Here is a 26,739-nt window from a genome sequence, read left to right on the forward strand (position 1 = left end):
ATCAAGCTGGGATGTAAGGGCTCAGGCAGTCATCAACACCTTGAACCTAGTCTAGTAGCATCATTCAAATGCCCGCATCAGGATGTTGTGCCCCTGTCAAGAGACAAAGAGGCAACAAAGCTGGCACAATCCCATGAGACCTCCATTGACTCAATCTGTCCTTCCCCAGCAAGAGTGCCCAGCAGCAAAGGTGGTGTGGTGTAGTGGCTAGTGTTTGGGGCTAGGACCTGGGAACCCAGGGTTCAAATCCCCACTCTGCAGAGGACCTCACTGAGAGATCTTGGGCCAGTCACTGTCTCTCAGCCTAAACTACCTTGCAAGGATAAAATGGGAAGAGCTAGATTCGAGTGGACCATCTTGAACTCCTAGGAGGAAAGCTGAGGGGAATATCATCAAGAACATTTCACAGATAAAGTAGGAACGTAACACCCCCATCTTACCAAGGCCTACACCCTAAGCTCCCCATCACAACCTCTCTTTCACGTGGCTGGAATCTGCTTTATTTTAGGGGTGTTGAGATGAACCCTCTACCTTCTCATTGAATGTATGTTGGATGATTCTGAAATAAAAGGTTCCTGGCCATAACAACAAACATCTCCTTTGCTCAAAAGACAGATGTGTCATCTAACGAAACAAGGTGATCTTGGCAGCTGAAGGACAATTGTGCATTTGACACCTTCTTAGCTGGCAAGCAGGTGTTAACCACAGGAGCACCTGTCATTTGTTTCAAGAACATCTCTTTGGCTGCTCTCACCAAGCACATTTTTTCCCTTCCTCTAATCCAATATAAACCATCTTGTTCCAGACCGTGACTCTCCCCTTCTCCCTTGTTGGCTTGTAAATCAGATGTTCAGCTCCTCCGGATCATTAAATACTCTAATACACTGTGTCTTTTGAGGCCGTGTTTGCTTTAGCACATTGTTTTCTTCTCCAGCATATGCCGGCACTATCCCCTCCTCGCTTCTGCATTGTTCATTGCATTACAAATGTTCAAACTTTCTTGCTTTCCATTTTTTAAGAGCATATATCCTTCCCTTCCCTTCCTTCCTGCCCTCAAATTTCGAGAATGTTACATGCACCACTGTCAAGGACCAATACTCATTCCTAATCGAATCCAGTGGGTTCAGGCCATTCTTTTATTCAAATACAACATTCAAAGTGACAGTGTGGTGTAGTGGTTAGAGTCAGTGATGGCTGGTGCCTAGTGGGACTGGTGAGGCAGAAGGCAGGGAGACCAGCGGTAAGTCGTGCCACTGCCAATGACAGGCAAGACCACCCCCTGGACTGATTGTAAGCCAGAAGGAAGACAGGTTCTGGTGGGGCGGTGCCCCATTTGTCCAAACCAGCCTCTACTGGTTAAAGCATTGGACCAGGATCTGGGAGATCAGGACTGAAATCCCCACTCAGCCAAGAAGCTCACTGGGTCATTTTTCTACTCTTAAATTCAATGCTCCACATTTTGAAGCAATTTGTGATTACAGAGATATTGTCAGGGACTGGACAGAGAAGGAATGATGGAGACCGTCTCCCTATCCTGACCCTTCCAGGGAGGAGGAAGAGGAAAACAGTATAGATTTATAACAGGGGGTTGAGGGAGGTAGCAGCTCAGAGGCAGATGAGGGGGAAAGCTGGGAAATCATGGGAGAGCCAGTGCAACGCCCAGCTGACACGTTGTCATTATAAAGCTTCCCAGACCCTCCATCTCCCAGAACCCGGCAAGCCTTAAAAATAGGAGAGCAAAGAGCTCAAAGACTGAGGGCACGTAGCAACACCCGTAGAAGTGATGAATGAGGAAGTGGGAGAGACGGGGGTGGAAATTCACTCGGGACAACACCATTATCCAAGAAGCTGGGTTCTATAGCCTCTCTCCATAAAGACTGAAATAAAAAAGGATGGTAAGAAACTTTTCTTGCCTTTATACTTTCCTGGGCAACCAGCTGGGAGCCGCTGACAGCATCCTGACAGATATATATATATCCTCATGGAGAATCATCAGCATTTTCGTGCAAATTTATCCTAATAAACACATTCTTATATGTAGTTTTGACTAATGTACACATATTTTGAAGCCTCTCCAGGAAGGAAAGGTGTCGCTGTAAAACAGGGCCTCCAAATTGCATCCCAGCAAGGTGGCCCAGAAGGTCGGGGGTGCTGAATAAATTTGAATGGATTTAGAATGTTAGGTGTGCTCTGGTTCACAGGTGATTGTGTGTGTGTGTGTGTGTGTGTGTGTGTGTCTGTGTGTGTTAAAAAAAAATACAGTGGTACCTCGCAAGACGAATGCCTCGCAAGACAAAAAACTCGCTAGACAAAAGGGTTTTTTGTTTTTTGAGCTGCTTCGCAAGACGATTTTCCCTATGGGCTTGCTTCGCAAGACGGAAATGTCTTGCAAGTTTGTTTCCTTTTTCTTAACACCGTTAATACAGTTGCGTCTTGACTTCGAGGAGCAACTCATAGAACGCGGTGTGGTAGCCTTTTTTGAGGTTTTTAAAGACTTTGGTGATTTTTGACGCTTTTCCAAAACTTTCCCGACACTGTGCTTTGCAAGACGAAAAAAATCACAAGACGACAAAACTCGCGGAACGAATTAATTTCGTCTTGCGAGGCACCACTGTACTTGCTTTGGTCATAAATCACTTTAGGACTTTCTGGAAAAAACCTAAATCCTAAAACTATCTGCTGCACGAAACATCCCTCTGACACCTCAGGCCACCTCATGGTAGGGCTAGTTCCAAACAGATGAGCTTGATCTGGGAAAGTACATATCCAAAAGCAGACTACAAGATATAGATTCAGAAACCATTAAAAGCCTCAGAATTCTTGCCATGACTGAGAACATCTTCAGCATCAATACTGTTTGGAGAAATGCTTAAGCAATTACATTTTCTTGCAAATGCAGCAGGCCTTTCCAGCTTTCCTTTCTTTCTTTAAACAAAGTCCCAAATGACGCTTGAAGGATGATACGCTAATGTAGAATATGGTCCCAGAAAGCACACCTGTGGCACATTGAATAAAAAACAGCCTCTTTCTCATTAGACAAATCTCCTGGAATTAAGCCGGATAAAGACTCTTGGACAGAGTTTCTGGCTGATCCAACTCACAAAAGATTTCCTATCTGTTAAATGGAACTGATTTATTCATTATGTGCCGGAAGCCAATTTTTACCGCCTCGGTTTGCAAAAAACAAAACAAAAAAACCTTCAAGCTGAATTTGCAAAGGGCAACATGACATCTGGGGAGAAGGACTCCTTGAGACGAGCAGTACTATTTGGAACGGAATTGTTGTGCCTAGAATGGTACTAGATTGATGTATTTGTATTTAATATGCATTGCATTCAAAACAGTTAGGGCTTAAACAGTTTTTTGAAAAACGATTCATTTAATGATGGATGTTCCAGAGCCTGGGTCCTCTGTCCTGTCCCCTTGCTGAAGAGCTAGAAATCAAATCACTTTGGGGTGCCACATCCACCTGACCACAGTGGAGCCTTTCTGATCCCCCTCTTCCTTGGCCACGAAGCAGAAATGTTGGAATCTAAGTTCTAAGGGATATATCTACTCTCACTAGAAAACAATTAAGAGTTCACATTTACAGTGCTGCATAAAGGTGTTATTGTTCCAGTACAGTTTGGAGCCAGAACGTGTAAAAGATCATCTCTGTTATCACAGCGTTCTGCAGGAAAGGCCATCCTGTCTGTTTCATCATGTGGGATGTAACATTACAAAAGCTGTCAAATACAACATTTCCTGTTTGCCCAGAGTGGACACACAGGGGAATGTTGCTCCAGCCAGGAGGACTTCTTGTCACACCTGGTCTCGCAGTGGTGTCCAAACTTTTTTCTTTTCTTTTTTATTTAATAAAATTTTTATTGGGTTTTCACATTTTAGATAGACAACACAAACACACAAAGACAAAGACAAACATGTATAATTTCAAATCCTTACTTTCTTAACCACATTCCCTGACTTCCCCTCACCTCCCCTTCATACATCCTAATTCCAATAGTTAACTCAGCAAGTTCTTATCTCTCATCTTTACAATATTATTATCATTTTTTAACTTAGTTCTTCTTAATTAGCCAAATTTAACTTATACACATCAATTATAATCATTACATCCTTTTCTAAGGTCGACCCAAATTCCCTTCCACAAATTTCCCATTTTTATATTAATTATTAATCATACTAACTAAACACAAAAATCATAAAATTCTGCTCTCACCCCCCCCCCTTTCCCGGTTTCGATCCCCCCCCCCAAAAGTGTCCACAATAACAGTTCTTAGCCTGGGTTTCTCACGTCCGAGGCCTTCAAGTCTCTTTCAGTCCCTCTCTGCCGGTTTTGTTGGTAGTCCTTTATGTTGGTCATCAAGTCTCGAAGGAGCTCTATCACAGTAAAATCAAAGTTTCTTCCAACCAGTCCTCCATATTCAAAAGCGGAGCCCCAATCATGTTTCTTGCTTCTTTTAAGACCAAATATTCCAAATGTCCCAAAGGCTCCCTCTTTCATCTTGAGCAGATTTGTAATCCATGGATCTTCCGATCTCCCCCTAAAGGGGTCACTCCATTCTTCATTCTTAGCTTCAGTCCAAATTTCCATAGACCAAATCTTATTTTCCTTATATTCCACAGTTATAGGCTTCTGGTTGGGCCTTTCCACCTGCATTTTTTCCACTCCTCCTTCCCTTTCCTCAAATTCTGAAGATATCTCTTCTGATTCGGCTGCAGAGTTTTTTTCCAGTCAAGTCCTTAACAAAGTCAACAGGATTGCTTACTTTAAAATTCAAGGTCGCAATCTTTGTAGCCATAGCTGTGCTCTGGTCTTGTAATTTTCCCACGAGAAGGAACATTTTTTCCAGCTCGGCCTGTAATTTTCCATCTGCAGCCATTGTAATGTCTCAGAATTCCCCCTAGAGGGATTCTGGTTACTTAATAATCCTTCTCCAACAGTCAGTTACCTTGTTGTTTATTTCTTCTTTGTTTCCAACAACTTAAAATCAAATGTAGCACATTTAATCCGCAAAGATAGTAAGTAGCAAATTTTTCTAACTTTAACAGCTCGTTTGACAGCTCATTTGACAGCTGTCAAACTCCTTATGACTCCTCAACAGGCTCGCTCAGAGATCGCTCCCGGATCCGGGGGGGTTACACAACAACTTCTAAAATTCAGTTCTTATCCTCCAGCACAAAACTTCTTATGCCAATCGTGGAATTAATATCTTTTATCTCACAAGGAGAGGAATGGTCTCTCCACCTTAGTTATCCGATTCTTGCTTTAAATCATCTGCAGGAAGGGGGGTGCGGACTTCCTTTTGGCGCTTCCCCCGATCGTACCGAATTCAAAGGAAAGTAAATTTTTAAATCCAAATTCCGTTCTACTCATGGGTTGTTTCTTTTTCAGTCCAAATTTTCAAGGAAAAAAGTCAGCGCTCTCCGGCCATGGCTCGCGGCTTCACTCCACTGGAGAAGCGGTCTACTCACAGCACCACGCCACTCTCCGTCACCCTCTCCGAAGCCTTTAAAAAGGCTTCTTTGTGGGTCGGGGGGCGCAAATGGTGCCCGCCGAGTCACCAAGTCCACAGGCTTCAGCGCCTGTGGTTTCTGAGGGTCCCCGCATCGCCGCTGCGGCAGGACCCGTCTTCAGTAGAGCCGATTCCCTCCGGAGCTCGGAGGGAATCCGCCATTAGCCGATCGCGCTAACCCGGAAGTCTGGTGTCCAAACTTTTTTCAAAGAGGGTCAGATCTGATGAAGTGAAGGGCCATGAGGGCTGACCAAAGGGCCAACCAAAGTTATTTTTAGGATTGAAGTTGTTGAGCTTTTTTTAGGATTGACGTTGTTGAGGTTGTTGTTTTTTTTTGGGATTTTACCCCAGGAAATAAACTGCCACAAGGGTGTCAGATTAAACCAACCGGCGGGCCAGATTATACCCCCGAAACGGACTTTAGACATGCCTAGCTCTGAAGCCTCCTCCCCCTGTATGTGACCAGATAGATAGATTTAATTTAATTTCTATTCCGCTTTATAGTTTTAAGAAGAATCATAAAGCGGTTTACAGCATATGAAATCAATAAAACATAAGACAATCTGAAGAAAGTCAAATACAGAGTACACGGTCAAAGCAACATAACACAAAAATAAAATATTATCTTAAAGATTTCAAAATAAAACATTACAAAGGAGGTCAACTACATAATACATATTTAACGTAGTAGGGCTGGTGAGTGTGGGCCCAGCCCCCTAGGCCAGGTGGAAAGGGCCTTGCAGGGGGCGGCCTTCACGCCCCACAGCCGGGCGATGTTCTTCTGGCCTCATGAGGAGCCTCTTCAGTGGGGCTGGTGAATCTGATAGGCGTGACCCTGTGAGACGCCATTAAAGGGCTGGTCACACACAGGGCCAGGCAGAGGCCTGCCTGGGCCAGGTAGATAATGTGCCCCCCTTTTTTATCCTGGGGATAACTGAAGTCTTATAAATAAGTATATAAATAATTTTCACAAAAGTTATGCTGACAAATAATTTTATTTCATGGCTTGAACCGTATCTGCATATAAAGACAAAAGGATTGTGAATATGCTGACCGAGGCCCCCTTTGGAGTAGGAGGCCCGGGCCAAGTGTCCCATATGCCCCCCCTCTGTCTGGGCCTGGTCACACAGCCATCTCTCTCTTGATGCTCTTCCTCTTGTACTATCTTGATGCTTTTTTGCTCTCAGCCAGCAGCACATGGGCTCATTCCTCACAAGAGGATGAACCCACACTTTGCTCTGTATCTGTAACTACAAGCTAAAGCCTGCCTTCAGGACCACACTGTGGACTGAATGTGAGTAAAGCTTATCATTATCCTGGTATGGCCCACAGAGGAACCTACGGTCTGCAAATAAAAACATCCTGAAGGTCCCAGGCCACAGAGAGGTTAGGCTGGCCTCAACTAGAGCCAGGGCTTTCTCAGCTGTGGCTCCAATCTGGTGGAACGCTCTGTCACAAGAGACTAGGGCCCTGCAGGACCTGCAAGACAGAGTCGTTCCACCAGGCCTTTGATTAGGGCGCAGCCTGACCCCCTCCTCTGGCAACCTGCACAGAATTTTGCTTAACGGTTGCCATCAATTTGATTTTAATTAATTTTTATAATGAAATGTTTTTAAAATGTTGGATTATTTGATTGTTTGATTATTTGATTGTTGTTGTGTTTTTTTAATAAAATATTTATTAAGAATTTAAACAATAAAACACCATTCACTGATTATTTGATTGTTGTTAGCCGCCCTGAGCCCGGCTTCGGCTGGGGAGGGAGGGATATAAATAAAAAATTTTATTATTATTATTATTAAAAGAAGATTACTGTGTCGTTATTCTTTTAAAAAGGAACAAAGGGGGATTTACCAGGAACAAATCCCATCTGGGCAAACCAGAATGGGTTGCTTAACTCAAGTGATTCTGAGGAATCCAATCAACTAGCTTCCTTCTATGTACATGGGAATGTGCTCTGCTACAAGCTCACTAGCGTGAGGAAGGATAATATTAATCAATATATCCTCTCCTATTGTCCTCAACATTCCCACACATCATCCCATCAGGACATCCATTGTGCACTGGGGCTGCATTCAGACAACACTTTGTTCCATTTCCCCAATCTTTCCTTACGTGATCATCTCCCCTTAGCACGTGTGTCATGGCACTTTCCCCTAAATTAAGTGTTGCACAAGCCCTATCGTGATGGAAACCACCAGGTTAAAAACTGCAGCCCTATCATGTAAAAAACGTTTCCAGCTGCCATAGCCCTGTCTTACTGTATGTCAGACAGGCTCCTTCTCCCTTGCCTTTCTTTCTTTTTTTTTATAAGATATTTATTAAGATTTCCAAAAGATTACAAAATAAAAAGAAAAAAGAAAAATACAAAAAAAAAGTTAAAAACAATTCAGTCTTTCCGTCACATATTTTTCATTTGCTTATTTCCCGGACCTCCTCACGCCTCCCTTTTCTGTATTCCAGTTCAAATTGTTAATTCAGCAAATCCCTCCCCTCTTCATTCATCTTAATCTTCAATTTTAAAATATTATAACATTAAATTTTTACCTATTAATAACCATTTTCTCATATTCCCTTATAGCATTACAGCTAAAGACCACTTAGTTTCTATCCAACATCATTCTAACATTCATTAATTTTACAATATTTCTGTAAATAATCTTTAAACTTTTTCCAATCTTCTTCCACCGACTCTTCTCCCTGGTCTCGGATTCTGCCAGTCATTTCTGCCAGTTCCATATAGTCCATCACCTTCATCTGCCATTCTTCCAAGGTGGGTAGATCTTGTGTCTTCCAATACTTTGCGATGAGTATTCTTGCTGCTGTTGTGGCATACATAAAGAAAATTCTATCCTTCTTTGGTACCAATTGGCTGGCAATGCCCAGGAGAAAGGCCTCTGGTTTCTTCAGGAAGGTATATTTAAATACCTTTTTCATTTCATTTCATTATAGATCATCTCCCAGAAAGCCTTAATCCTTGGGCACGTCCACCAAAGGTGAAAGAATGTACCTTCAGTTTCTCCCTTGCCTTTCTGACGTCCGCTGGAGAATATCCTCTTGTTGAAAAATAAGCCTTCTAAAAATGTTATCCCATTTGGTATCTGCCTAGGATTTGAATGGATTTTTATGCATGTGTTGTTGCTGTTGTAAACTGATTTTTGAAAATCAGGTGTTTATATTGTATTTGTATATGGAACTGTTTTATGCATCGGTTGTATCCAATGCTAGTGTTGCTAAGAGTAGACCCATTGAAATTAATGAACCTTCAATGGGTCTGTTTTGAGTAAGACTACTATTGGATACAATCCCAAGTTATTATATTGTCAGCTGCTTTGGGATGCCTTGTGGGAAGTAATTCCTAAAGGAAATAATAATAATAATAATAATAATAATAATAATAATAATAATAATAATAATAATTATTATTATTATTATTATTATTATTATTATTATTATTATTATTATAAAAAAATGATGATGATGATGTTGCCGTACCAAGTAAATTTATTCAGGGTTCCATTCTATTCCCCGGCTCTCTGGTTTTCTGCTCCGGCCCCATTCCCCACACAAAAAGGCAGTCAGTACTGCATGATTTCCTGCCTCCTAAATATTTTTTGTACTTCTGCAAAGTTCAGGGCTCCTCCTCACCACAAGCCTACCAACACTTCACGGCTATTTGTGGGTGGTGCCACACTGAGAGCCAGTGTGGTGTAGTGGTTAGAGTGTTGGACTAGGACCTGGGAGACCAGGGTTCATAATCTCCACTTGGCTACTGAAGCTCATTGGGTGACATTGGGTAGTCACTGCCTAACAGCATCATAATAATAATTTTATTATTGATACCCCACCCATCTGGCTGGGTTTTCCCAGCCACTCTGTGTGCTTCCAGCATATATAAAAACATAATAGGATGTCAGACATTAAAAATTTCCCAAGACAGGTGGCTGCCTTCAGATGCCTAACATTCCTCTTGAGCTCTTTGGAAGAAAAGGTGGACTATGAATACGATAAATAAAATATAAATAAATAGCTCCACATTCAATCTGCAGCATATTTTAAAGAGTATTTATTCATTTGTTTGTTTATTGCACAATCCTTTCTGAAGCTCTCATATGTGTACTGGCTAATAGGGTGGGGGGAACACACCCCGAAATCTGCATAATCACTCTAGAGTTTTAGATGTTCTCCAGTGGAATGATACCTCATTAAGATTCTTGTTGGTGCCTTGTTGCATTTTTATTAAGGACTTTGATATTTCAGCACTTAAGCACTCTAATATTTTTATGGCTACTCCACAGGAAGTATTGATTTGCTGCTTGGTAACCTTGGCTGGCTTTGTGATGTGCCTGGGCAAGCAGATCAACAAATGGGGCAAAGGAATGAGTGCCTCTGCAGAATCATCAAATTGCAGAGTTGGAAGGGACCACGAGGGTCATCTAGTCCAACCCCCAGCAAGTGGGTGGTGTGCATGGGAAATAATGAGCTTGAGCTTCTTACTGGGGGCAAGGGAATCTCCAGATCTACCATTTAAGGTTTGCCCACGTCTGATTTCTAAAACAGAAAAATGCTATGGTTATACGAGTCCTAATTCTCCAAGTACATAAATTTCAGGTGGGCAGTGGTCGCCTGGCTTGGTTTCCTATGGAATGAGGTTACTGGAGCCTTCTGACATTTTACAAAAGTTGTATTTATTTACAAACAGTCACAGGAACATCAAAAGCCGCCTCAAACTGAGTCTGACTCCTTGATCCGTCAAGCTCGCTATTGTCTACATTAACTGGGGACCTCCTGCCGGTCAGCATGGAGGTCACTTTGGGCCAGGAGGCTCCCTGCGTATTGTGGCTGTGCTGTTCTACCAGCAACTATATAAAGAAAAACTCCTTTCTCAGGAGGAGCTGACTCTTGTCTTCCCCGACCTAAGAGAACTGCTTAAGATCCATGGTAAGTCTGCTTCCCCTCCAGACCGATCCCCATTCTGTGGTTGGCCCAGGCCTCCGCTTCTTCCTGGGTGGGTCAGGGGCAGAGGGAGACTATGATAGTTTGTTTCCAGCCCCTTTAATCCCCATTTGCCTGGAGTTCAAGTAGGCAGCTAAATACGCAACCGCCAGTGGAATATGAGAAGAGCATCAGCCCGCTGGTTCTGGCTGCTGGGAATATAGATGACCTTGAAATTGAAGAACTGGGACCATCGGATCTGGCGCTGATTCAGCTTCTTGGCTGACTGGAGATGTTCTAGGTTCCGAAGGTCTGTCTGAACTTCAACTGGATAACTGGCCCCCTCTAACAAATGATGCCACATCTCAAAGGCCCACATCTCAAAGGCCCACAGGGGTAGAACGTTGAAGGCTGTGGGTCGGCCTGCAGTAGCAGCGCCCCTATCCAAGGCATCACTTTCCACCACAAACAGCAGTGCCAGGTCTGGTTGCCGAAGGATGGGCTGAGAAGCAAACACCGCCTTCAAGGCGTCTAATGCCTTCTGAGTTGCACCGTCCCAGACAAACACAGCCTTTTTCCAAAGGAGGGTGGTAGAGGTACTGTCACCGGAGCGAAGTGCAGGGTGAACCAAGAATAGTAGTTCGCATATCCCAGCAGGTGCTGCACCTTCTTGGGGTTATGGGGAGGCTGCCAGGACAAAATAGTCTCCACCTTGCCAGGGTCCATGGCAATGCCATTGGCCGAAATGCCCAGGAAGTCGACGGTGGGCTTGTCAAACTCGCACTCAGAGAGCTTGGTGAACAGGCAATGCTCTTGTAATCTCTGCAGCACGGTGCGTACATGCTGCTCACAGTCAGTGGCCGAAGAGTCCTTCTTGAAACTGGTCCACTAGAGCTGCCTGATTCCAGGCCAAGTCCTGTGCCAGCAGCTGAAATTCACTGGCATACTTCCCCAACAAGCGACTCCCCTGTTTCAGCTCCCTGATCAGGCGGTTGGCAGTCTGGGTTCTCACGGGCTCCATGTACATGACTTGGAGCTGTTGGCTGAAGGTGTCAAAATCAGCTAGCAGTGGACTCTCTTGTTACAGCAAGACCCCATCTTTGACGGTCATGTGGCTGCCATACGTCCCCGGCCTCCACAATAGAGACACAAGTCCTATATGTTCGCATAGTCCTATATTTATGGGTAGATAACCTTCTTTAGGTATTTTGTTATAAAAACATTTTATTTGAACATTTATAGTGTTTTTATTCATAAAAGAGAGTTTATAGGCCTTAATTAATAACATTATTATATGGGGGTGGGTTATTGGTTTATTTTTTGTTCTTGCTGTTCTCATTTATTTTGTGCTTTTATGTTGCATTTTTATGTGGTCAACGCCCTGTGATCTGTGGATTAAGGGCAGTATATACCTTTAATAAATACATTTAATAATAACAACTTCCACAAGGTGTGTGTCTCTGCTTTGCCCCCTGCTGTTTGATGGCTGAGGTGTGGACAAGTGTTTTGCAGAGCCTGGCCTGCTACTTACACTGTTTTTCCTACAGAAGAGGCTGTTTCCTAAGGGAGTTTAAAATGCAAAGGGCAACTGCCATTTTTCTGTAGCACTTTCTTTCGAGGTATGGAGCTGTGTTTGTACTTCTATATACTTGTAAGTATGCACTTATCCCCCTGCGTTATATTCATGACAAGAGGATGACACAGCCCTCCACAAAGGGTTAATGCATGCCTGTCTTTAATACTTCTATGGCTTGGATTGCTGTAAACAGCTTCCATGAATGAATATGTGTGTGTGACTGAAACAAAGCAGTACAGAAATAATTTCATGAATGAATGAAATGTCCCTCTCTTTTTCTCTCCCTTTCAGCCCAGAGGGTGCCTGGAAGACCCTGAGGGCAAGCAGCTCCTCCCGACTCCCTCCCCTTCCCAGGTTCCCAACACAAGGGAAGGGGACAGCTAACAACACAGCCCTCCCTCAGGGGAGAAGGGGGCAGCTTCCCCCGGGAGCACCCCCCCAACAGAAGGAGCAGCACTCATGTCACCCCAGATAGAAAGGGCAGCCCCCAAACCCTCCTCACACCAAGAGAAGGAGCAATCCCCCCAACCCAAGATAGGGGGCAGCCCTCACCCTCCCAAACCCGCCTTGTCCCAAGAGTGGCGCAGCAGCAGCCCAGCAGGTCTGTGAGCACTTAGAAAATGATGCTCTGATTCCTAAGACCCAGAATGGGTTTCTCAAAGACAAGTCTTGCCAGACAAATCTCATTTCTTTTGTTGTACAAGCTTGGTGGATCAGGGGGATGCTGTGGACATAGTATATCTTGATTTCAGGGCCTTGAGCATGGAGTATTCCTTCACATTAAGTTCAGACAGATGAAGTTTTCCTCACCATTTATATACATGATGGAAAAAGCTTCATTAGTTCCAAATTTTCATACACCAAAAGCAGGGCTTCTAGAAAAAAGAGACCGACCGCCCCCCCCAACTCACATTCTCTTGTTGACACAAAAGAATTGTAATCTCTCCAGGACATTTAATCCATTTTACTTTTGGAAGCACAACATTTTTAAAATAAAAATGTGCTTGGACTCGTCACATCTCTTTCTCTACAAAAAGCAGCCACAGGAGCCCCAACCCAAATCAGGGCTGAGGCGCAGCAGGAGATGGGCTGAACTCTTTCTGCTCTGTGCTGTTCTCCCAATTTAGATCATAGCTGCCTTTTGGTAAATGGAAATATGTGGCCAGTTTGTGTTTCTGAATCATGTGCTTAAAGTCACATCTCATTTGACACATGTGCATCCTCAAACAGATGTATCATACTGAAGACCATAATTATAACAGGTTATAATTAACAGGTTATAACCAGTCTCGGGAAGAACACTTTCCTGGCCATGACTGACAAGTTGCCCTGCAAAGCAGGAATCTTTTTGCCTCTCTGAAATGTAGCCTAGTATACAAAGGTAAGAGACACACGCATTGCTCTACCCACTTCTGCCTCTGGCCCCATGCACCACTGGCATGTGGCCCCTGAAATGTTCCCCTTGCGGCCCTCAAGATGAACAAGGCTCTCTATCCCAAAATTTTATGTGATCCCACAACATCGATAACTGGGGACATTTTGAGGGGAGGCAGAATACGCAAAAGGTTTTGGAAATGAATTCAAGTTAGCAAAGCTTGCCCAATAGCTTTTCTTTCCCCATCTGAATTTGCCTCAGCTCTAGTTGGAATTCTCTCATCCGACAGATGGACTGATTCTGCCACCTGCCTGTCAGCAGGCCCTGCTTGCTGTGCATGAGAAGCCCAGACAGAGACTGGATGCTCTTGCAAAAATGGCCTCATTCAGATTTGCGATGGTGAGCGTTCAAAATAAACCACCCCGTGCAAATTTACTGTTGAATTGCAATTCCTCCAGCAGGCAAGAATACATTACCCCCACCCCAAAAGTATAAAACATCCAATTACAAAAAAAATTGTAATGAACAGTGCCCCATAATCTTTTTACCTGCTCAAACTGAGAAATCTCGCATTCCTTAGTTAAGAAAATGGCATGCAGTGGCACCACGGAGCAGGGTAGAGTGAGGGAGGGGAATGGATGGAGTACGCATGCGCATACCTAAACGGTCTCGGCCCAATATACCTGAAGCAGCGCCTCCACCCCCATCGTTCTGCCTGGACGCTGAGGTCCAGCGCCGAAGGCCTTCTGGCGGGTGCAGAATGCTGCAGCGAGGCTCCTCACGGGGTCTCTGCCATGGGAGCATATTCACCCAGTGCTTTTCCAGCTGCACTGGCTCCTGGTGGAGTACAGGGTCAGGTTTAAGGTGCTGGTTTTGACTTTTAAAGCCCTTCACGGCCTAGGACCCTTGTACCTACGGGACCGCCTCTCCCGGTATGCCCCACGGAGAGCCTCAAGGTCCATAAATAGCAACACCCTAGAGGTCCCAGGCCCTAAGGAAGTTAGATTAGCCTCAACCAGAGCCAGGGCCTTCTAAACACTGGCTCCAGCCTGGTGGAACGCTCTGTCTCATGAGACCAGGGCCCTGCAGGATCTGATTTCTTTCCGCAGGGCCTGTAAGACAGAGTTGTTCCGCCTGGCCTTTGGCTTGGAGCCAATTTGATTCCCTCCCCCTCTTTCTTTTTCCTTTTTCCTCTTGTGATGAGGCTGCATTTTAATATTTTAATGTTTCAATATTTTAATGTTGTATTTTAATCTTGTTTTTAAGTTGTATTCATTCAACTTGTTTTTATTATTGCTTGTTAGCCGCCCTGAGCCCGGCCTTGGCTGGGGCGGGCGGGGTATAAATAAATATTATTATTATTATTATTATTATTATTATTATTATTATTATTATTATTATTATCTCACACCTCTACCATGCACAAAGGAAACATTCGCCCCAAAGAACCAAATGTTTATTAGATCTCCAAAGGCACTAAGGACTCAAAATCCTAACATTTTAAATAGCTAATTAATTTAAAAAGTTTGAATGTACTTTTCTTTATTAAAAAAACAACGCAGCAAGTTTCTAAGCCCTTTTGAGTGAGAGAGAGAGAAAATCCCCAGAAAATATTAGACTTAGAAAGCAAGAAATGTGTGAGAATGAGACATCTAGCAGTCCACAGTTCAACAGATACTGCACACCCTCCCTGCCTCAGCCCTTATCCCAAACTTTCTAATATCTACTCTACTTCTGAAGTGTTCAGTGTCTGCCAGCTGTACTCCCCAACTTCTTTGGTCAGCGGTAAGCAACACGGTGCTTTCTAGGTGTTGCCGTGCTACAACTCCCATCAATCTTGAGCACACTGGCTGAGGCCAATGGGAACTGCAGTTCCAAACACTTGGAAAGCACCATGGCGGCTACCCTGGCTTTGCGGGTTGGGATAAAAAGGGAGAATGCAACCCTGCCCTCCCCAATAAACCAGATCTCTGCAGATTTGCAAATAACATGCTAAATAATGTAGACTATGTTGGGTAGAAATCTAATCAGAAACGCAATAAAGCCAAGTTTACTCTTTGGTTCAGCTTATGGGGTAGAGGGAGCCATCTGACCAGCAGATTCCCCCTCGCTAGTACCATGACTAGCCATCCATTTTCAGTCCAGTATTTTTATATATTAAAAAACACCAAAGAGACAGAACTGAATGCTCTCTCGGAAAAAACCAAAGAAATTTAACTCCAGTGAACCAGGTGGTTAACTGGGAGGAAAGCAAGCAAAAGGCAAAATAACGCTACCCTGGTGCATACAAAACACCATACCCTGTTGTGTTGCAATGCTCAAACCAAAAGCAGAATCTTAAAACATGGCTCCAAAGTCTTCCATTGTCAACAGTGAATGGAAATTCTCTCTCTCTCAACAGAGGAAGAAGAAGCAGCCCAATTGCTGGGCCAAAGCAGTTGCTTTGCCATATAGTTTTCCCTTTGTTTGCATCTAATATTAAGAGATCCCTGCAAATTCCACTCACCCCCACAGTTGTGGATTTGCTTCCAGACATGGCAAACAGCAGCTGGAGGTTGCAGTGGGCTCTAAAATCATATGAGCACCTTCAGGAACCTCACACTATGCTGTTTTGCCCCAGGCACAGGAAACATTACCGGAACAGAAACGCGCTCAATTCTGAAACATTCCCGTTCCACAGAATAAAGGCTTTGGGTTTGAGGTGTAAAGGGGAGAAGATTTCTGAAATGCTATGCGGACTTGGCTGAGAGTAAGCCCCATTCGGCAAGTGGGGCCGTCGTTTGAGTGAAGGCACTGCCAGCGCCGCATTCCTGTTTCAGCTCAGGAAAGAGGCTACCCATTTCACCTGTGATTGTTTTCCAGCTGTGGAAGGAAGGCTGAGAGGGAGAAGAGACCAACATCTGAAGGCGAGCTTCACAAAGATAATACTAGAAACTCGAGGCCATCATTCAGCTAATATTGGAAAATTCAGGACAGGCAAAAGGAGGGACTTTGACACAGCACATTATGGAGCTCGTTCCCACGAGACGGAGGGATGGCCACCAACCTGAAAGGCTTTAAGAGACAATTGGATAAATTCATGGAGAAGCCTCTCAAGGGCTACTGGCTGTGATAGCTATGCTTCTACCTGCAGTGCCACAAGGACTTAGCCTCTGAGAAACAACTCCTGAGACTCACATGTGGGGAGAGTGCTGTGGTTGTTCTGCTCCCCACAGGCCTTTGGTTGGCCCTGAGGTGGACCTATGGCTTCATCCAGTAGGACTTAGTGCTGAATCTTATCCCCTTCTTCCAAGAGACCTGAAAGAGCAATTCACCTCATGTGGTTTTTCTTTTCAAAAAAGATAATGCCTTCTCGTGCATCTCTTAGTTATGCTCAGTTAGGGAAATAGGAGGCTCTCCCACATTGAGTCAATTACTGATCCACCTGGCCAGCACTGCTGATTCCAAATGGGATCCAAATCTCTAGGATCTACCGCAGAGATCTTCCTAGCAGTGCTTCCTGACAACACTCTTCTAGGTGGGGCCATCAAGGATTGTGACTGACTTTCTGTTTGCCAAGCATGTGTACATTACACCGCTGAGTGAAGGGCCCTTCCTGCTTCTTGGCAGCTATTGCCATTAGGTTAAAAAGCAGAGTTAGGGAACGTCAGGTTTGGGTGCTGAATGTGGCCCTGCGGTCATTTTTATTTGGCCCCCAGGACTCTCCACATTACACCCCTAGTGTCCCTGCTTCGCATCTAACTGGTGTGTTTTCGCCTGGCTGAAATGTGCCCTGGAACTCTGACTGTGCCTCTTCCTTCTCTCGATGAACGCCAGAGAGGTGCACGTGAAGCTAGCCTACAAAGTTAAATTTTACATTCATTGCCCTTCCCACTTTTGCTCCCAGCCCTATCCAGCAGGGCCATGCGGGCCCTGAAAGAATGGCATGCTCCTCAGGTTGAAAGGGGCTCCCTGCCCCTGTTATAAAGTCAATGGTCATTTCCCAGCCTCCAGCAAACATAAGAGAGAACACAACACAACTCCAGCCGTGCTGATCTAAAATTGGACAGGTGGCATGCCTACAAGCAAATCCAACTGAAAACTGACCCTCAAAACAGCTTTGAGTGCCATGATCTCCTCTGTTTGAGTGGCAAGTTGATCTGTAAGTTCTCCCCTTTTCTTTACAGTACATGTGGTTTGTCCAAATTACTCTCATTCAAGCAGGAAGTCATTCCCTTTCCCTTTGTATCAGTTGACAGGATCATTGGTGGTTGAACTCTTGGAGCGTCCCAGTAAGACTATGGAATGGGAACTCGGAGCATCCCAGTCCTGGGAGGTTGGCGGTGGGAGGATGTCATCAGTAAGCGACGATCTGCTTCTAATGGGAAGAAGAGAGTCTCACGGGGACAGAGAGATTTCAGGGTTGTATCTTTGTGGAGAAGGTAGGGGGGGAGAAGGCAATTGGTGATGGCCAAAATCAGCAAACTGCAGCAGGCACCAGGTGAAAGGTCTCTGTGCATGCTGCGTCTGTCACATTTTCGGCAGTCCATTGATGGAGGAGCAGGATCACAGCTTGCTATGTGACCCTTGTGGTAGCACAACTGCATTTCCCTTCCAATTCTGGTCAGTCAATTTCTTCTCCAATGTCTGGAAAGAAAAGGGAGGGAGGAAATGAAACCACGCGGAAAATGGGTAAGTGACCAAACTGAAAAAAGAGGGGAGATGTATGCATTTTCTCCTGCAGGCCTATTACCAGGTGAAGCAGTTATGGGGCCATGTTCAGAAGCCCATCACTGATGCGTCATGTAGTTGATAAGGGAGATGAGAGAGAGATCAGGGGAGGAATGAGGGAAGGGGGAAGGTTCTACCCAACTTTACTGCTGTATTTGCAGGTTTCAGACACACAAATATCACACACAAAGTCGATTCTGCAACAGGGCTCCATCATGTGGGCACTTCCTTTCTTTTTACCCAAAATGCGTTCTCACTCTGAGTTGGCTTTGCAATGACAACTGAAGCCAATTCAGACAGAGGGCAATGCTTCCTGCCCTCACTCTGGCATCAAGTGGGGCAGAGAGGGCAATCATCACCACCATCAAGAGGAGGCAAAGAAAGAGGTCAAAGATCTGGGGGTTATTAGCTCTGTCAAGGTGCGCATATCATGCTTGACCTGTGGAAGTGACAATCTGCACATTGACTGCAACGTGCTGCTTTTCACTTCAAAGCAGCTCAACACAGGGGTAGCAACCACTGAGGGGAAACTTTCCTTTACCTTCTTTGTTTTCCGTGTTCTTCAGAGGCTGCAAAGCTGTCGGGGGAAAGAGAAAGAAGAGCACAGCACATGAGATTATTAGGCCCTAGGGCGTAACGCTGAGCAAATGTACTGAACAGACTAGCATGAATCGTGGAGAATATGACTTTCTGTCTACAACTCTTGCAGAGCGCAAACGTGTGTGTCTTACCCCACTCCGGAGAGACAGCAGACTCCCTCCCTCCCCAGACCCAACTCAGAAAGGCTGCTTTAGAGCTGGAAACGGTTCAGAAAAGTGCAGGATAGAGGGGCACAAAACTATCTGTGGGGTGGAGAAAGTGGAAAGGGGTCTCCTGACACCACGCAGGCCAGGACAGCCTTCCGCTAGGCTGCACCGGTTTGGTCTCCATGGCGTTGGAAGACGCAGATAATAATATAATAATAATTTATTATTTATACCCTGCCCATCTGGCTGGGCTTCCCCAGCCACTCTGGGCGGCTTCCAAAAAAATATTAAAATACTGTAATACATCAAACATTAAAAGCTTCCCTAAACAGGGCTGCCTTCAGATGTCATCTAAAAGTCTGGTAGTTGCTGTTCTCTTTGACATCTGGTGGGAGGGCGTTCCACAGGGAGGGCGCCACTACCGAGAAGGCCCTCTGCCTGGTTCCCTGTAGCTTGGCTTCTCGCAGTGAGGGAACCACCAGAAGGCCCTTGGTGCTGGACCTCACTGTCCAGGTAGAACGATGGGTGTGGAGACGCTCCTTCAAATATACTGGACCGGGGCCATTTAGGGCTTTAAAGGTCAGCACCAACACTTTGAATTGTGCTCAGAAACGTACTGACATCATGCGACATCTCACACACACATCACATACACGGGTGACATCACATACACACCTGCCCCCGCCCCCCAATCTTGGGGGCAACGCAGCGCCTGTGATTCAAGGTAATGAATTGCATGGTGCACAGGAGTAGAACGAGAAGCTAAGGTTTCAAAATGGAATCCGGTAGGAACATAGAAAGCTGCCTCCCACTGGGGCAGACTATTTGCCCCTTTGGACCACTGCTTCCTGCTCTGGCTGGCAGCAGCTCCCAGTTAGAGGTCTTTCCCTCCGCCTGCTACCTGAAGATCCTTCTAACCAGAGAATTGACAGAGCTATGGACCCTCAATTTGCATCCTTGTGCTCCGCTGCCTAATGTGGATGTGAAGCACAACAGGACTACTTCTCAAAAGGAGGGGGACAAATCTGCAAACCTCACTGCCTGCTTCCCTCCCCTCCCCCCCCCCCGAATACCACAGTCACACAGGTAGACGACGATGCCTGAAGCCTCCGCACTCTCAAGGAAAGATTAGAAACCAGGCAATCTATGTGCAATGTGTCTATTGCTGTGCTCAGAAGCAGATAAAGGGAATCACCAGGCTTATAATTAATCCATTTGATTACAGCCGAGTGCAGCTATCACACTTTATTAAAATGATAATCCAGTTTATCAGAGGCCTGCATGGCTGAGAGCTTGCTGAAGCACATCAGGGAATTCTCTGCTCCAAGTCAATATCGGTGGGTGGGAGGGACATAAGAAACTGACTTGGACAGAGTCAGACCCCTGGTCCACCTAGCTCGGTATTGGCTGGCAGAAGCTCTCCAGGGTTCAGACATGGCTCTCCCCACTCACACTTATTTATTGTGCACAATCTCCTTACAAAAAAGCAAAACAAAAAACTTTGGCTTACTAAAAAAAGCTCCACAAGTTTGGGTAGATCACTGCAGGTCTTTTTACGACAATGGGTAGATCACTGCCAGATTTTTTTAATACTGTGAGTAGATCCCAGTCTATTGGGACTTGGATGTCCCTGATTTATAGGATTTCTAAGTTTTCCTTCACAAGGTTGGGTTACAATCATATAAAGAGACCCTATTAAAATCTGTTAAATTTACGTCAGAAGAATAGTGTGCATCCTAATACAAGCCCCATCTGCACCACACACTTAAAGCAGTATCATAACACTCTAAACAGTCCTGGCTCCCCCCACAAAAACTCCTGGGAACTGTAGTTTGCAAAAGGTGTTGAGAGTTGTTACGAAACCCCTATTCCCAGAGCTACAGTTCTCGGAAATTCCCTGGGAACAGGGGTTGATGGTTACACCATTCTGGGAGTTGTAGTTTGGTGGGGGAGGAATAGGGATGTACTGACAGTACCCTTAACAAGCCAATTTGTCAGGAAAAAGCAGCAATGCGAAAGCCAGCTGCAGGTGTCTGGAATGCAAAACAGGATGTTGATGTGTGGGACTGTACTATTGGAAAAAAGGGGCAGTCTATTCACAGCACTGAGCACCGGATGTTAGCTCAGAGTGTCATCTGACCTGTACTGGAAGTACAGGGGTGGAGTTTATCTCTCTACTGTTGGAGACTGGAGAGTGCAGACACGTTTCTCTGTACTGCTGGAATGACAGGAATAAAGACATGTAAATAGATTTCTGTCTGACTCTTTCCCCTCCCTGAGGGAAGCAGGGAGGAGGGAGGAGGGGTGTGTCCCTCTCACGTTGAGTGGGATCGCCGATAGAGACCTTGCCTGTATCCTGCCGGGAGACGCAGACGGGGAGGTCAACAGGATCTCAAGCCGAATGCCTGGAGAAAAGGCCAGTGACCTCTGACTGCAGCTTGAGTATCCGACACAATTCCCATGATTCTTCAGGAGAAGCCACAGCTCTTTAAAGTGGCACGATATTGCTTTAAATGCACTGTGCAGATGAGGTCGTATATATCTCAGCAGTCAAAGGCAAAATAAAGGGGTATACCGTATTTTTTGCTCTATAAGACGCACCAGACCACAAGACGCACCTAGTTTTTGGAGGAGGAAAACAAGAAAAAAAATATTCTGAATCTCAGAAGCCAGAACAACAAGAGGGATCGCTGCGCAGTGAAAGCAGTAATTCCTCTTGCTGTTCTGGCTTCTGTGATAGCTGCGCAGCCTGCATTCGCTCCATAAGACGCACACACATTTCCCTTTACTTTTGAGGAGGGAAAAAGTGAGTCTTATAGAGCAAAAAATACGGTACTTGGAGATGCTGGGGATTGAACCTGGGACCTCCTGCATGCAAAGCCTGAGCTCTACCACTGAGCTACAGCCCTTCCTCGTGGCACCCAAGTTAGGCATGCAACCATGGTGGTGATGCTCTCAAAGCACTCCGTGTTGGAAGAAAGCTGTACATGTCGTGCCATTCTGGCCACATATGCAACAGCAGCCCTAGCCCAAACACTGAAGATAGAAGGAAAAATATAGCGCTGCTCCAGCTTCAAATTCAACAGAATCCCTAGCCTGAACAGCAGGAATAATATTGACCCAATCTAGTGCTCTGCTACTACTGTTCTCAAACTTAATCCGTTCTGGAAGTCCATTCCAAAACCAAAGCGTTCCAAAACCAAGGCAGCTTTCCCATAGAAAGTAATGCGAAATGGATTGATTCGTTCCAGACTTTTCAAAACAATGCCTAAAACAGCAATTTAACATGAATTTTACTATCTAACGAGACCATTGATCCATAAAATGAAAGCAATAAACCATGCACTGCAGCCACACAATCAATCAATCAGTAGCTGAACTGGTTTCCACAGAGTCACAAAAACAAAACAAAAAAGCCGCAAAAACAAACAGACCTCAGTGTAGCACTCAAAACAGAAGTGTGGCACTCAAATCAGAATCGTAACACTCAAAACGGAAGTGTGGCACTCAAAACAGAGCACATTCGGCTTCCGAAAAATGTTCACAAACAGGAACACTTAGAATCATAGAATCATAGAGTTGGAATAGACCACATGGGCCATCGAGTCCAACCCCCTGCCAAGCAGGAAACACCATCAGAGCACTCCTGACATATGGTTGTCAAGCCTCTGCTTAAAGACCTCCAAAGTAGGAGACTCCACCACACTCCTTGGCAGCAAATTCCACTGTCGAACAGCTCTTACTGTCAGGAAGTTCTTCCTAATGTTTAGGTGGAATCTTCTTTCTTGTAGTTTGGATCCATTGCTCCGTGTCCGCTTCTCTGGAGCAGCAGAAAACAACCTTTCTCCCTCCTCTATGTGACATCCTTTTATATATTTGAACATGGCTATCATATCACCCCTTAACCTTCTCTTCTCCAGGCTAAACATGCCCAGCTCCCTTAGCCGTTCCTCATAAGGCATCGTTTCCAGGCCTTTGACCATTTTGGTTGCCCTCCTCTGGACACGTTCCAGTTTGTCAGTGTCCTTACTTCCGGGTTTGCAGTGTTTGGGTTCCAAGTTGTTTCCAAGTAGACTTTTCAGCCCAGAACATACAATCAGAAACAGGCTGCTCTCCCCATGCGCAGTTTCACGTTGGCCAGGATGCGTAAATTGGCAAGCTACAGTTGTTAGCACATGACCCACCCCAGAGTTCTTGCTCTGGGGCTGCCAGAAAGATACAAAATCCAACTAACCTGTCTTGGATCCTTCTCCTTCATCCTGTTCCTCTCTTGCTGGAAAAAAAAGTGAAAAAGGAAGGTTTAAAAATAAAAACCAAACACTGCCATCCAGTGGTTAAATATCCCCATTACCAGGCCAGGTGGAGCTGTGTAGTACTGGACTCACTGATACTATTAAGATTCGGATCAAGGATGGAAAACATATGGTCTTCCTGTTGTTGTGCGACTCCAACTCCCATCAGACTCCCAACTCCCATCCAGCCAAAACACCTCTCAGGTGGGCGTCATTGCCATTATAAGAGAATAAGGGAAGCGTTCATTGTGAGTTCCGGCACCTCTTTCCCCCCAGAAAAATAGCACTGGAGTTGTAGTCTAGTAACACCAGGCAGGAGAAAGGTGGGCCACACTACAGAAACATTGAGGGGTTGTTTTTTAACAAGCAAACAAGCCACTTTTAGCAACGAGAAATAGCAGAGATGGGTACAACTCAGAAACTAACACCAAGAAGCTAACACAACAGAGCCTTCCCAAACTCCCTTCTCGCTGTACTAAAAACTTGCTTTAAATTGCCACTTTCATCCCCTGCTCGCTCTTATTAAACATCTGCCATTTTTAAAAATCACCATTTCCCCCTCTCGGTGTCCTTCCATCCCTACTTTACTCAAACCTCTGCTCTTGTTTAAAACATCCTCTTTTTCTCTCCTTTCAGCATCTTTTCCAACTTGCTGTACTCAGAACTTCTGCATCTTCCATTCCTCAGCTGTCTCATGTGCAGGAGATAAAGGATGTGGCAACCTCAAATACCCCATAGTACTTTACTCAAACTTCTCCCGTTGTTTTAAACCACAATTTCAGTGTCTCTTCCTTCTTCTTCTTTTTTCCTTTTTCAGTAAGGTAAAGGTAAAGGGGCCCCTGACCATTAGGTCCAGACCATTAGGCCAACTCTGGGGTTGCGGCGCTCATCTCGCTTTACTGGCCGAGGGAGCCGGCGTACAGCTTCCGGGTCATGTGGCAAGCATGACTAAGCCTCTTCTGGCGAACCAGAGCAGCGCACGGAAATGCCGTTTACCTTCCTGCTGGAGCAGTACCTATTTATCTACTTGCACTTTGATGGGCTTTTGAACTGCTAGGTTGGCAGGAGCGGGGACTGAGCAACGGGAGCTCACCCTGTCTTGGGGATTCGAACCGCCAACCTTCTGATCGGCAAGTACTAGGCTCTGTGGTTTAATCCACAGCGCCACCCACATCCCTCTTTTTCAGTAGGATTATTATTATTATTATTATTATTATTATTATTATTATTATTATTATTATTATATTTTCTTGGTGTCTCTTCCTTCTTGGTCCCATGCCACGCTGTCACTTTTGCTCCCCTCCCCTGCCCTGACTTCATGCACAAACCCAGGTTTGTGACGCAGCACTACAAACCCTCCAATGGGGACTTGCACAAAGACATTCTTTCACTTTGATTATATTTATGTATACCAGCTCTCTCTCTCTCTTCTTTGCATGTCTGGCGAATTTTCTTCTGGCACACGTACGCCAGGGCAACCAGGAGGATGACAAGGCAGATGGCCAATCCTACTGTCACCCAGAGAGCCACAGCAGGAAACAGGAGGTGTTGACCTGGAAAGGAGAAAACAGGGAGAAGATGGTAAAGTCTCTGTCAATGCCACTGATGGGAAGCAAAGGAGGGAAATGTCTCTGAAGGGAAACAGATAAATCCACTGGGTTACCGCAAGGTTATCTGCACACATACCAGATCTCACTTTAGACAAGGAGATCCTAACAGGCATCCCATTCAAGATGTATGGAAATATTCACGCAAAATTTGTGCAAGATGTTCTGCTTTGCTACTATCCATCTATTGTATCTATCTATGTCTATCTATCTATCTATCTATCTGTCTATCTATCTATCATCTACCTATAATTTTTATTAAATTTTCTGTTTTACAATTTAGAATATTCATTTAAACAACCTTAAAATATCAATGACTTCCCTTCTTCTCTTTCCATGGTTCATTTTGCATAACATAAATCCCTGCATATTTTATATAAACTATACAATTCAGTTTTCCATTATTGCATTCATCAAAACTTATTTACACTGTTGAATTTATCTGAATGCTGCCAACGTTTTCTAGTGTACACGACTTTCCCCCACATATTCAATAAACATTTTCCAATCTTCTTTAAACGAAGGTTCTTCTTGTCCTCTTATTCTATAAGTTAGATCCGCAAGTTGTGCATATTCCATCAGTTTAAGCTGCCATTCTTCTTTAGTTGGGACCTTGCTCGTTTTCCACTTTTGGGGCTAACAAAACACAGACCACATACACAAATAACCCTTTTTGACACCTGGGAATTTCCATCTGAATTATCCCCAACGAAAAGAGATCTGTTGTTGTTTTGAAAAGTGCTTTTTATACATTTTTTTTTCAATTCATTGTAAATTATTTCCCAATACTGTTTTACCCTTTTACTGGTCCACCACATATGAAAGAACATTCCCTCTACCTCATTGCATCTCCAGCACTTATCTGATTCAGTCTTAAACATCTTAGCAAGCCTAAAAGGTAAAGGTAAAGGGACCCCTGACCATTAGGTCCAGTCGTGACCGACTCTGGGGTTGCGACGCTCATCTCGCTTTATTGGCCGAGGGAGCCAGCGTACAGCTTCTGGGTCATGTGGCCAGCATGACCAAGCCACTTCTAGAGAACCAGAGCAGTGCACGGAAATGCCGTTTACCTTCCCGCCGGAGCGGTACCTATTTATCTACTTGCACTTTGACGTGCTTTTGAACTGCTAGGTTGGCAGGAGCAGGGACCGAGAAACGGGAGCTCACCCCGTTGTGGGGATTCGAACCACCAATCTTCTGATCTGCAAGTCCTAGGCTCTGTGGTTTAACCCACAGCGCCACCCGCGTCCCCCTTAGCAAGCCTACTCTGAGTTAAATACCACCTGTAAATAATTTTCAAGTAGTTTTCCTTCAAGGAATAACATGCTGTAAACGTCCGATCACTCTTCCAGAGTTTTTACCAGTTATTAAAATCTATATTAACTGCTTTGCTACTTTCAAAGGGAAGTTCCAGTATGCAGCTGATAGATTTGGGCTCCATCAGAGCTGGGGGTAGCTTCCTCGCAAAAGTCCCGCCGATTTCTCCACAGCTCTCCAGTATCACCATCAAACCCACGTGTGCACTCAGTTGCATGCTAAATAGGCAGCAGGACAAGAACGGATGCTTCCTTAATTATAGCTTTTAAGAAAACGTACTTGACAATGTTCTGCACTGGCCTGCAAGGTAATGATCACCACCAATCCGCTTCACCAGAAGCTGTGGGCTCCTTTGTGGGCAAGCTAGCCAGATGGGAAGCATATAAATAAATTATTGTCACTCTGTTGGGATTTCCCCGTTTTCTGCCACCCTCATTTTTAAACACAGCCATTGCCTGAGAAGCCCACAATTCCTGCCAGATATTTCAACTGAGCAAGATGAAACTACCGTACTTTTCCGTCTATAAGACACCGCCATGTATAAGACGGTGGGGACTCAAATTTAATAAAATGGGGGGAGAGGGCACAGAGTTGTTCAGCTTTTTTGTGGAGTATCGCCCAGGGTTGTTGAGCTTTTTTTAGGGGGGACTGCTGAAAATCGCTCA

General features: G+C 44.9%; 1 protein-coding gene across 2 annotated transcripts in view; it reads right to left on the reverse strand.

Annotated features, from left to right (window-relative positions):
* Window positions 1-14,840: 14,840 nt before the first annotated feature.
* The window catches only part of CD276 (CD276 molecule), a 50,074-nt gene continuing 38,175 nt past the window's right edge, over window positions 14,841-26,739 (reverse strand). The window contains exons 5-8 of one of the 2 annotated variants that reach the window (XM_083476014.1): window positions 24,563-24,703; window positions 23,093-23,131; window positions 18,654-18,689; window positions 14,841-18,028 (exon numbers count right to left, since the gene is read on the reverse strand). In XM_083476014.1, the coding sequence (XP_083332140.1) occupies window positions 18,006-18,028; window positions 18,654-18,689; window positions 23,093-23,131; window positions 24,563-24,703 (239 nt within the window). In that variant the 3' untranslated portion in view covers window positions 14,841-18,005. The remainder of the gene's footprint in view (window positions 18,029-18,653; window positions 18,690-23,092; window positions 23,132-24,562; window positions 24,704-26,739) is intronic. The other variant, XM_083476015.1, reaches the window with a different exon arrangement.

The sequence above is a fragment of the Podarcis liolepis genome (assembly GCF_965112155.1).
Source record: "Podarcis liolepis genome assembly, chromosome: 14".
Taxonomy (NCBI): Eukaryota; Metazoa; Chordata; class Lepidosauria; order Squamata; family Lacertidae; genus Podarcis; species Podarcis liolepis.